This window comes from Callorhinchus milii, unplaced genomic scaffold (genome assembly GCF_018977255.1).
Source record: "Callorhinchus milii isolate IMCB2004 unplaced genomic scaffold, IMCB_Cmil_1.0 Scaffold20, whole genome shotgun sequence".
Taxonomy (NCBI): Eukaryota; Metazoa; Chordata; class Chondrichthyes; order Chimaeriformes; family Callorhinchidae; genus Callorhinchus; species Callorhinchus milii.
Genome location: NW_024704761.1, coordinates 4,095,126 through 4,108,014, shown reverse-complemented (window position 1 = coordinate 4,108,014; position 12,889 = coordinate 4,095,126). Strand labels below are relative to the sequence as shown.

Sequence of the window (12,889 nt, the reverse complement as noted above, 5' to 3'; positions counted from 1 at the left end):
CAGGACACTTTCAGCCGCGCGCACTTTGCTGGGCTGCGTTGTCGGGAACCGTGACGTTATGTTCTTCCCGGAAAAACACAGTCCTTACACCCGAGTCGACTAACTCCCCGTGAAAAGCCTCGACGCAGTTCGCCACGACAAGACTCTGTCGCTTTTGCTCCCTCACGTTGACCGATTTGATGTGTGATTGCTCGGTGACATTTTTCGGCGCTACCCGACTGCCACCACCTCCTCTCTATCCCCACCTTTCAAAGGGCAAATGCAGAAGAAGAAGAAGACGAAGAAGAAGAAGAAGAAGAAGAAGAAGAAGAAGAAGAAGAAGAAGAAGAAGAAGAAGAAGAAGAAGAAGAAGAAAACAAATGCCAACTCGTAACAAAAGCAAACGGGGCAGAATCTTTACAAATATCTGTAGGGTCTCGCGGATGTTTTCAATCGCGTTTTTGGCAACAGTCGGAACGAGTTCAAATGACGACGCTGACTTGTCATCCGGCTCTCAACCGAGTTGGAAAAGGAAAATAACGCGACTTGTGTTTTTGTGTGAAGAAAATAATCCAAAGATTCCCAACAACGCAGCCCAGCCTGTGTGCGGCGGCTGAAAGTGTTATATTCTTTGTATGATTTGGCCCAATACCAACTCTGTACAGTATATACACTCCTCTGTGTAACATATTTCATTGTGACCCTTAAATATCTAACATGGAATTACCCTCCTGGCAAACTAGTATAGTACACCCATAATTACAAGTTAAAACAAGCCCTCTAAATTGCAGCTCTTTCCTTGTGCCTTACGATAAATCTGTTCGCCGTGAAATCCAACGTAAACTTTGCAGGAAAGCAAATTGAGACGCCCTTATTATTATTGTGATTGAAACCCCCTCCCGATGTAAAACGTGCTCTACCAATTGCAAGGGTTATTATAATAATAATAATAATAATGTAATAACCCTTGCATTTGACACAGCACCTTATCAGGTCTTCGAGACGTCTCAAAGCGCTTCACAGAACACACCGTCAAGTGAAGCGACTTGTGCATTTTGTGGATGGAACGGGGCAGCCAAACGCGCACAGCGCCGTCCACCCAAACCGCGGTGGATCGAGTGACCAAGTTATTGATCGGATTTCTTCGACCGTCGCCTTTGGTCAGCATCTTCGCATCTCGAATGTCCACTTCCACATCTGCCCAGCGTTTCGGAAGAGTTGCTTCACGCCCTGTGCACGAGGCGAGTTTTCACCACTTACTGCGTAAGCGACAGCCTCTAAAATCTCAGAATTAGTTCCCCCCCCACCCTCCCCCACCAACCCCTCCTCCCCCACCCATCCTTTCGCCTGGTGAGGTGTACACCTTGCAAGGAATCAGTTGCAAAATACTCCGAGCCATCGGTTAAAGATCTCTCACCGCGAGTGGTCTCACGAAGTTTCGCAAGAAGTTCTGAAGAGTTTCTCTGCAATCACTTCTATTGCACACAAGATGTCACAAAAGCTTTAATGAATCATTCCATTCCTATTAGTCGCTGCCCTTTATTTTTTTTGTGTGTGTGTGTGTGTGTGTGTGTTCCCAGAAGCGCATTTGTCAGTGGATTTCGAAAGTTCAAGAGATTTGGAAACTCTTTGTGTTCCCTCGAAGTGATCTCGACAATAAGACATCTCTTTCCCAGTTGCTCTCTCCTCTGAAATTGCTGCTTCCTGGAAACTGGGGCGATTCTTTCACAACGCCAAAGTGATGCGATGTGAAGGCAACACCAGAATTTCCCTTCCCTTTTTTTTTACACACACACACACACACACACACACACCCCATTTCGTCTCGAATTTTAATATGCGGTTAAAGAGAGAAACGAGAGAGAGAGAGAGAAAAACTCTTCCTCTGACAGGATGCTGTTACCTTAGGGAACTCCTTTGGTGAGAAAAGGAAGAGAGAGAGATAGAGACAGACAGAGAGAGAGAGAGAGAGAGATGCAATTGCTGACCATTTCTTCCTTGCAGTGTGTTAATTCGAGCTCAGGCTTATTTTTATCAGCAGCTGATTTTCAGATGGCGTGAATTAAACGATCAATCTAATCCTTTTTTTAATTAACCCCCAAAAAAACTCTTAAGAACAACTGTCCCCCAATGCTGAGCGTTATTCCAACACCTATCTAAATAGTTTGCAAACAACCTGGGGGTAGGGGGGGGGGGGGGTCTTTGCAATCATCATCATCATCATATTAATAATAATAATAATACATCATTGCAATAATAATGATAAAAACAAAGAAGATTCCAATGTCGGGCTGTTTTAAAAGAGTTGGTTTTGATAGAGTTTTTGGAGGGTTTGGTTTTGAACGTTGGATGGCGCCACTGTCTGTTACAATGATAACAGAGGGGAAAAATTTTTTTTTTACTTGGAAGTTCATCGAAACTGCCAAGAGAGGATTATACTGTATATTTATTCTAATCTCGTCCTCCCCCACCACACACCACCACCCACCCCCCTCCACACAGACACAGACACACACCAACCCCCCAATACACACACAGCACCAAAATAGACCCATGGACAAGGGATTGATTTAAATGCACGTTTTAGGACATCGATCCGTTTCAAGAAGCACCTATTCCAGGCTCTGTGTTCAGTGTATTAGGCATCACACTTGCTCTCTGCAGATCCCCCCCCCCCACCCCACCCCCCACCCCCATCTCTCTCTCTCTCTCTCTGAGTAGCAAAAAAAATACACTTATGGATATAAAGCAATGAGGGTCTGGGAGATGATGGGAAAATCAAGCTGTTGATTTTATTTTATGGGGGTGGACAATACTATGGGGTGAAATTTGCATCGTTAGGAGGGGAGGGGGTGGGGTGCAATACGGGGTGTTTCATAAAGCTATTGGAAAATGACTTAACCCCCCCCCCCCCCCACACACACACACACACCTTTTATGGTTGGATTGCATTGTAAATTGAAGGTAAAATGGGGAAGAAGAAATCGGTAGGAAAACGCCTGACAGAGAGAGAGAGAGAGAGAGAGAAAGAGAGAAAGACAAAAGAAAAAGGTGTTCTGTGAATCGTGGAGAAGCTAAATCACCATTTGAACGCGAGTGAGTGAGTGAGTGTGAGAATGAATGAGTTGAGTGAATGAGCGTGAGAATGAATGAGTGAGTGAGTGGGTGAATGAGTGAGTGAGTGAGTGTGTGGAAGAGAGAGATAAGAAAGAGCCAAGGCGTCAGGGGCTGGAATGAGACACAAAAACTTGGGTATTAATACGTACATAAATCAACAACAAAAAAAATACCCATCCTTCAGCACATGGAAAGAAACCTCCAGCCAGAGAGAGAGAGAGAGAGAGAGAGAGGTGTGTGGGGGGGGGGTTGGGGGTTGTGGGGTTGCAAAGAAAACCAATGCCCCCAAGTGAGAAACTTGGGGTCTTTTGTCTTTATTAATAACAACAAGAACAATAATAATAACACACAGCCCCTCTCCCCTCTCCCCTCTCCCCCCACTCCCTCCCACCTCCACCCAAAGAAAAATAAAATCATGTGCAAAAATATATATAAATAAAGAGATTAAAAAGGGCAGTTCCCAATTCCTGGCCACTCGCCCAGTTGTATAGTTCACTGCAGCTTCTCAGTGAATCAAGGTTACGAGAATGAGTGCGCTTCCAGGAACGCAGGAGGGGGAGGGAGAGAGGGAGGGAGGGAGGGAGGGAGGGAAGGAGGGGAGGGAGAGAGGGAGGGGAGGGAGAGAGAGAGAGGGTGGAGTTAGAGGCGCACAGTATAAAACTCCGCCACAGCACAGAAATCTGGCACAAGTTTTATCAGAGAGAGAGGCAGAGGTTTGATCAGCACTGCACTGCACTGCATTGCACTGCCAGAAAGAAAGAAAGAAAGAAAGAAAGAAAGAAAGAAAGAAAGAAAGAAAGAGAGAGAGAAAAAGAGAGAGAGAGAGAGAGAGAATAAAGAAAGGAAAGGGGGTGGAGAAAGGAAGATCCAGACACCGTCTCACTCACTCACTCTCTCACTCACTCACTCACTCACTCCCTCACTCCGAACCCCATCGACTGCTCGAGATATATTTTGTTTGAAAAGTGGCATCGATTTAACAGGAGCCAAACAGCCGGAGTGACTCTCTCTCTGTGTGTGTCTGTGTGTGTGTCTGTGTCTCTCTGTCTGTGGATTCCAACACTGGTTTCCCGACAGTTGGATCTGGGCATCAGTCACCTTCTTCCCAACCACTTCGTCCTCTCCAGCAAAGCAACAGCGACAGCAGAAAGGAGAGAAGAGAGAGAGAGAGAGAGAGAAAAAGAAAGGAAGTCCTAGTTATTAAGGTAACGATCTGCTCCCCTTTTTTACCCGAGTGGGTGCATATGCTTTTTTTTTGCGCTCCTTTTGTTATTTCACGCCTCTCTGTGTGTGTGAGTGTGTGAGAGTGTGTGTGTGTGTGTGTGAGAGAGAGAGAGAGAGAGAATGAGAGTGAGTGTGTGTGAGTGAGTGAGTGAGACAGAAAGAGTGGAGTGAGTGTGTGAGAATAGTGTGTGTGTGTGTGTGTGATAGATAGATAGAGAGTGAGTGTGTGTGAGAATAGTGTGTGTGTGAGATATAGATAGAGAGTGAGTGTGTGTGAGAATAGTGTGTGTGTGTGTGTGAGAGAGAGATAGAGAGTGAGTGTGTGAAAATAGTGTGTGTGTGTGAGAGAGATAGATAGAGAGTGAGTGTGTGTGAGAATAGTGTGTGTGTGTGTGTGAGATAGATAGAGAGTGAGTGGGTGTGAGAATAGTGTGTGTGTGTGTGAGATAGATAGAGAGTGAGTGAGTGTGAGAATAGTGTGTGTGTGAGATAGAGAGTGAGTGTGTGTGAGAATAGTGTGTGTGTGTGAGATAGATAGAGAGTGAGTGAGTGAGTGTGAGAGACAGACAGAGTGGAGTGAGAGTGACTGAGTGAGTGACTGAGTGACTGTTGGGACAGTGAGAGGATTGTGCCTGTGAGGATGGACCCACTCAGTTCCTCCCCTATTGCGTGTGGTCAGTGGCTTTTTTTTGCTGATGTTGAAGCAGTGACATTCAGTTTGAACGATGAGACTTTGTGAGTGTCACACAATTTCCCTCCTGTGGGTCATAAAGGCTACAGAGAGGCGACGCTGTTGTAATTGTGTGTGTGTGTGTGTCTTTGAGGGTAAATCTTTTGTGTACACAAATAAGGCGCTATGTGAAATGCAAGGGTTAATATTACTAGGATTATAATATATATATATGTTTCGTGAAAGTGCCAAAAACAGGTGGCTGGAGAACAACTTTTTTTTTGGTAGTGGGGGTGGGGGGGAAATGTTAAAGCAAAAAAAAAAATCAGCACTGCCTGACCCCCATCAGTCAAAACAACAACAACAACAACAAATCACAGTTGTATAGTGCCTTTCTTCAAGTCGGGAGGATGTCCCAAGGCGCTGGGAAACCCAGTGGAATGCCTTGAGTTATTATGGATTATTATTATGATTATTGTTGTTGTATTAGACTTACGTTGGTCTTCTTTTTAAACAGGCAATCGGCAGCTACAATCCACCTCCATCCGCCTCGCATGCACCAGCCAAGGCTTTGGAACTAATAACTCTTCGCCCGAGAGCTTCAAGTTGCTAATCCCTCGCCTGCGATGGTGACACACAGTAAGTTTGGCGGGATGCACCGTCCTGTCGACTCTCCCGGCCAGAGACTATATCGGCTCAAGACCTTCGCCTCCAAAAACGAGTACAACCTGATCGTCAACACAGTGCGCAAGCTCAAGGAGAGCGGTTTCTATTGGAGTACAATGAACGGTGCGGAGGCCAATCGCTTGCTCAGCCCGGAGCCGGCCGGGACCTTCCTGATCAGGGACAGCTCGGACAACCGGCACTTCTTCACGCTCAGCGTCAAGACCGATTCGGGGACCAAAAACCTAAGGATACAGTGTGAGAACTGCGCCTTCTTCCTCCAGACGGACTCTAAAAGCGCCCAGGCCGTGCCCAAGTTCGACTGCGTCCTGAAGCTGGTGCACCATTACATGTCTGCCAAGTCGCCGGCCACCGGCAATGTGAAACGAGGGTATTTCATCTACTCTGGGGGAGAAAAGGTGCCTCTGATCCTCTCCAAACCCTTGGCCTCCAGCGTTTCCACTCTACAGCATCTGTGCAGAAGGACTGTCAACGTGGCCGGGGACATGTCTGGCAAAGTGGACGGGTTGCCTATGCCAGTGAGACAATTCCTACAGGAGTATGACTCTCCAGTATAAAACTATTTCTGTTTCTTTTTTCCCCCGTTTCTCCATGACGCCAAAGGTTACAACTTATTCCAACTCAAGCAAATTCCACTCTCTTCCTCTTCCCCACCCCACCTTTGCTGGATTTTCTTCCATCCCCTCCGCCCACCCCCATTTTCTGAAAGGGAAAGGACAATAAAGCTTGAAGAGAGGAAGAGAGAGACAAAAAGACTTACCGTAACATTTTGCACACTTTTTTTAATTTATAAAAAAAAACAAAAAATGTGGATAATTTATAATAAAATGCACTATTTTTAATGAAAAACAAACTCTCACCCGATCTGCATGCTTTTGTCTGTGAAATACTGTACAACGAACCGAGTGTGGTAGCCGTGTGATTTCAACCGAGGAAGAAAATAGCGAAAGGGTCAACGGCAACAAAAAATCTTAACTCAAAAAAAAAAGAGGGCAGGGAAATCCCAAGCAGAATTACCAAGTCCTGGTTCCCTCATTGCTTTGGATGTATCAGTAATGAGACCAATATCCTGTATATATATCCTGTAACTCAGTGGTTAGAGCATTCACCTCGCAAGCGAAAGACCTGGGTTCGATTCCCGGCAGGGCGAAATGTTGGGCAAGTTTCCATACTCCACACGCCTCTGTTTACCAAGTAGAAAGTAGGAACCCAATTGGCTGCCGCATTTCGCCCACAAATATACGATCGATTCACTTTATAGTATATTCTGTGAAGCACTTTTGAGACGTCTGGAAGACGTGATAAGGCGTTATATCAAATGCAAGGATTATTATTATAATATATCTATATATATAAGTACAGTAAACGCCTGGTAACTCAACCCTGTGGTAACTTGTCGCTGCCACTTAAATCATCATGCTGTCAATATCCCGACTGCATTAATTGATGCGCTGTATTTATACATACGGCTAAATCGTCACTCCTGATAACTTGTCACTGAGCCCTTTTTTCCTTTGGAGCGGTGAGTTTATCAGGAGTTTTAAACTGAAGATTATCTTATTTTAAAGATGGTCAGTAATAGAATTATTGATAGCGTTGGCTTGATGCGTGGTTTACTGGAAGCACATCTCAGAGAGGCAAGGGGAATATTCTCTGCATTAACTCCTGCACAGTGGTAAAATAGATAGTACCTGTATTAGTTATTGAATGCGTCAATTATACAGTAGCATGTTTGCACGTCATTCAGAACTATAAGGCTCCACTTGCTTGGAAAACGCTATAAACCTGAGTGTTGTTTGTACTGTGATCTATTTATTAGTCGCCGTGCTCAGTGATGCAGATACTCAATTTACATTCAGCGTCCTGGCTGTTTGCGGGACATTACTTTGCTTTTGCAAATCGGCCAAACGCACAGTCACTATACTGCAGGAAAAAATCCAGAGAAGCGCTTTTGAGAAGTGAAAATGGGCTGAGATCAAATGCGAGGATGACTTTACAACAGTTTGGCTCAGCAATTCAGCTGTGAGCATTGTGTGTGGTTGATGCAGTGCAGTTGTCCTACACAAGAGCGCCTCTGAAATCAGACACCAGTATTGACTCATAGTCAAAGAAGCTAGTGTCTGTTTTCACACGTTTATTTCCTGTAATACTTAACTAGTGGTCAGGTTTTTTTTGCATAAAGATTACGCTTTCTATGAATAAGAATAAGTCCTGTAAAGCACCAGAAGGGGTTAATTATATGATGTGATCTATTAGTTGTATCTACGGTAACGTCCATCATCAGTTACATTCCACTCCCGTTGCACTATACATGTGCCGAACCAAACTAGTCTATTTTAGCTGCGCCTCAATTCACCGCCTGGTCCAAGTTCTGTCACAAGTTTCAGAGGATTTACACCGATTTTGCGTCACGCAGTAATCCTGTTTGGCTCCGTAAGAGATTAGACGGTTACAGGATGAAACTTTCTCTTTGTTTAGATTGGAGTTGAGGTACAGATCGGCCATCTCCTGCTCCTTTGTTCTGAGCCGTGCAGCATTCGTGCAAAAAACCTGTATGAAATTCAAAATCGGTCCCGTTACTTTCTGCTAAACCACTGCCAAACATCTGTATCTTAAGCAGGAACGTACCGTATTTTTTTTTGACACTGTGGTTTACGATAAACTCCAGCTCGCATCAAGCACTATTGACAGCGGATCAGTCACTGACCAGAAACTGAAAACACCTCCCTTCCCCTCACTACTGCATCGCCAGTAACCGAGCATTGGTTATTTTACTCAATCAATAGCTGCTGGCTCAAGCTGTTAGTGCAATCCCCACTTTATTCAGGCCGGCAGGCAGGCAGGCAACAGCAGTAAGAAGTGGCTTGATGGCCCTGTGTGCTGTTCGAATCAATTTAAGGTTGTGTGAGTAATCGCGAGCTGCCGTCTGCACACATGTGAAATGTCTGGGAATGCCGATAAGTCTAAGCAGCTGCGGTCATGTGGTTTGATTGTGTGAACCGCCTAACCTTTTTTCCATTGATGCTCCAAAGAATATAATCACACAGTTTTAAGGAGGCACTGGCAGTGGAAGGGCATGTTGCAATCGCTAAAGAATTTAATTTTCCTGGGTGGGTGAGGGGTGGGTGGGTGGGTGGGTGAGTGGGGTGTTGGGGGAGGAAAAGTGAAAACGGAGGCAAAACCTGGATTCAAAATACCATCGAAAGCAACACACGCAAATTTTGACTGAAAATGCGCAACGACTCCCGTCCGAATTTTTAAGACGTAGCGAGAGCAATTCTGTGCGACTGCAAAAGGATGCTGATCTGTACTACACTGTAATGGTTAAGAGAGATGCTGCTTTTCCTGTATAAATTCAAGGACAAATTATTAGTCTGGCTTGCTTTCTATATTTCACTGGTGATCAATGTATTGAATACGTACGTAATGCTAGCGGATATAAACCACCCACACCCAAGGTCTGCCTTTGGCCTGGCTCCATTCCAAACTGACCTCAACTGACAGTAAACCCGATTATAAAACTATTGCTTCCACCATGTTCAATTACACCTGTTCCCCGCAATCGCTTGCTTTTGTCGTGAGGTCCGTGCAATCTTTACCTGCAGACGAAACACGTTTCGTCCACAAAATACAGTCAATTCACTTTACAGCGTATTGGAAGACGTGATAAGGCGCTATATCAAATGCTAGGATTATTATTATTATAAACACTCTAAATAATAATAATATTTTATCGTGCTCGACGGATCACTTTTAATTTTCCACTTTAAGCACTCAGAGTAACCCGCGATCTGAGGGGAATAACGTTTCACACCGGGTAAGAGCTGTTTGGGATTAAACCCCAGAAGGAATAAATTAGAGAAGGATATTTCTTGTTGCTGAGTTTGGAATCTGTTAGCGTGAGGGACATAACGCAATCCATTTGATCAAGAAACTATTCCCTGTTGTGAAGAGTCGTATCACCTCCCCTGAAACTGGAAGAGAAGAACACTGCAACCCATAGAGCTGCAGTTCTCTTCAGTATTTTGGATTCATTGTTTATCCTGAATGTTCCAGATAAAAAAGCAATAGGAACACGGGAGGATTAACGTCACTAAAGCATTCGCTCTTCCCAGCCAAAGCCATAGTTCACTGTGAAAATAAAAACACTGAGGGTGAGGAAGCTCCACCTGTGTCCAGATTTACTCGCTTTATGCAGAATGATAAGAGAATCCTGAATTTAGCAATAACAACAATAATAATCCTTGCATTTGATAACAGCGCCTTATCACGTCGTGGAAACGTTTCAACGCACTTCACAAAATAGGTTGTAAAGTCGATTGACCGTATATTTTGTGGGCGAATCGCCGCAGCCAATTGCGCACGGCAGAGTCCCCAAAAACAGTCGCGACCAAATCTTTTTGCGTGCGTTATGCCCAGGCAAACGCAGCAGCTAATTTAAACCAATGACGACCCATAAACGCTAATGAGGAGAGCAGCCAGTTGAACAGAATTTTTTTTCGCGGGTGGTGGGGGGTGGATTACTTGAGGAATGTGGCCGGGAAATTGCCGAGTAAGACCCCACTTTGAAATGTGGCAGGCGATCCCTTAAAGCACCGTGTGAAATGAGAGCCTCATAGTTGTGGGTTCTCGAATGTGACTTTAAGACTTGATTCAGAGCTTATGAAAACCAGAACCGTCTAAGTTTCCTGCTTTATTTATACTACAGATGGTGTAATTTTGATATATAACGCAAATAAGTACATATTATGATATTTTGATACATCTTCTACTTCCTTGCACAAGAGTAGGGTAATAATAACCCAGGCACTGTATCAAATGACTGATATACGCATTAATAGTCTGTTTGTTAACATAAATAGGCTGTTTCCACAAGTATAAGATAGCGACTGGGGGATCTGAAAGGGAAGTTAGGAGGAATTACTTCACGCAGAGGATAGTGAGATTGCGGTGGTTGAAGCTGATAGTGTAGATGGAGTCGAGAGGAAAGCAAGAGCTTCTCATGAGGGAGAGGGGAATAGAAGGTTGAGGGAGGGAGTAAGGAGTGGATGGAGCACCGACTGGTTGGACTCAGTGGCCTGTTTCTGTGTGTACTCCATTGACTCCCTATCTTTCAGTGGATCCAGTTCAAGATCCTGGTCCTCACCTAAATGGTCCTCCATGGCCTCGCCCCACCCTATCTCTGCGACCTCCTGACCTCCTACCAACCCGCCCGTTCCCTCCGCTCAGCCGGCTCTGGTCTGCTCCACGTCGCCCAACCCACCCCCCCGCCCCCACCATTGGCGGGAGAGCCTTCAGCCGCTCTGCCCCCAACCTCTGGAATTCCATCCCCCAGTCACTCCGCCTCGCCCCCTCCTTAGCCTCCTTCAAGTCCCACCTCAAGACCCTTCTCTTCGACCATGCCGTCGGTCATCCCCCTTCCCTTCCCTTCCCTCTTCCCCCCCCCCCCCCCCCACCCAACCCCAGCTCGGGCCTGAAATGCTGTACGCTGTCCAGCGCCTTGGGATGTCCTCCCGACTGAAAGGCGCTATACACATGTAAGCTTCTTGTTGTTGTTGGACGCTCTTTGTAAATCATTGCAGGTCTAGAGGGTTCCCATTGAGAGGGAAGGTGATCAAGAAGAGGAAACAGAGAAACAACAGGTGAGGATAAGGTTATTCACAAGGGAGGTGAAAGCAGCTCAGTTGACGCAGTTGGTAAAGATGAGTGTGACACTGAGACACCTAAACCAGGAGGGGTTTTCTGAAAAGAGTGAAGCAAAATTGCAGTGTTACTTTACTCTAAAGCAAGACGGATGAGTCCTCAGCCCTGCTCGGACCTGCAAACAGTGGGGTGGACGTTACAGCCGGGTCTAGATTTGGCAAATTGTTGAACTCAGTCTTAAGTTTCCGGCTCGTTTTATGCCATCGTTGAAGAAAACATGCAGCAAATCGGCCTCCAGATTAAGGTGAGTGAAAGAATTTTCCACGATCTGGACGCTACGATGAGACGTTGTCAGAAATTACCCTGTGAGTAATAGTAGGGGACTACGTTTTATCTCTCTATCTCTCTATATATAAACACAAGGTCCCTTTCTGTTATCAGACCAACAGGCTGTACCAACTGCTTCCAGTACCTCGACTGTGACTTTTGACGTCATGTCAGCGAAGTTTTCGGATGACTTCCATCACTTTACGGCTTCTCTTTTGACTGAAACGTTAAGCTCCTGGGGAAGTGGGTGGGGGGAATGGCAGAGGGGAAACTAATTTCTGAAAATACTTCATTATGCTTATTATGTGGGCCTATGACTAATACAAAATGCATGACCCACCTACCAGCTCAACACGCATGAGGATGGGAGTGAGCCTGTGTTTTGTAAGCAAAAAAGCATCGTTTCCAAGGAGATTTGTATTGGATCGAAAAGTACTTTCAAAGGTTTTTTCTGAGTGGAGGGGGGGTGGGGGGGCGGGGGGGAGAAAGTAAACCTATGCTGAAAGAACCTCAGAAAGTTTTCAATGAACTAAAACATATTATTATCTACACTATATATATTATATATATATATATATACATACACACACCAGCAAATTTATATCTAAACTGCAGTAAGGCCAGAGAGAATTCAGTCCATGGTGAATTAATAGTGTAAATTATCTTTCAGAAGTCTCCAATAAATAATAATAATAATAATAATAAATCCAAGCATTTGGTATAATAATCCGTGCAATTTGGTATAGCGTCTTATCGCATTTGCGAGGTCTCCTAAGTGCTTCGCAGGATTTTACTGTGAGCTATAGTGACTGTGTGTTCGTACAAAGCATTAAGCCTGCTGATCTGTTGTAAAATCTTTGTAGCGCCAATAGCACGGCTAAGGTTATGGAGTTCATAATGTTTTAGTGTGGTTTCCTGCCGTCTTCCGTTCATAAACAGCTGTGCTTACATTTGCTTTGCAGCCATGACAACAGGAGATTGATGGGCGTGAGGAACGGTGAATTACCTCAAAACGACTCTCCTCCAATGGCTTTGAGCAGTGAATGAGAACAGGGAGAAGGCGTTTGCGTAATCTCAAATGCTTTACATAGCTGAGGGCCACAACACAGCTGAATATTGCATGTTACGGAAAGAAAACGTCCTAAGAAAAAAGGAATAGCCTGAATTGCGGCGGTTAAGTCGATGTAAGGTTATGCAACTGAGCTAAATTCCTGCCATCTGTTTCAGATACATGTACTTTTGACA

General features: G+C 44.9%; 1 protein-coding gene across 1 annotated transcript; it reads left to right on the top strand.

Moving 5' to 3' along the window:
- The first annotated feature begins 3,885 nt into the window (after positions 1–3,885).
- On the top strand, positions 3,886–6,527 carry LOC103175554 (suppressor of cytokine signaling 3). The gene is made up of 2 exons (XM_007888651.2): positions 3,886–4,301; positions 5,508–6,527. The coding sequence occupies exon 2, from the start codon at positions 5,617–5,619 to the stop codon at positions 6,229–6,231; it is 615 nt and encodes a 204-aa protein (XP_007886842.1). The 5' UTR covers positions 3,886–4,301; positions 5,508–5,616; the 3' UTR covers positions 6,232–6,527.
- The last annotated feature ends 6,362 nt before the right edge of the window (positions 6,528–12,889 follow it).

What these genes read in the sequence shown, in the direction of transcription:
- LOC103175554 (XM_007888651.2), top strand. Translation starts at nt 5,617, where the DNA reads ATGGTGACACACAGTAAGTTTGGCGGGATGCACCGTCCTGTCGACTCT.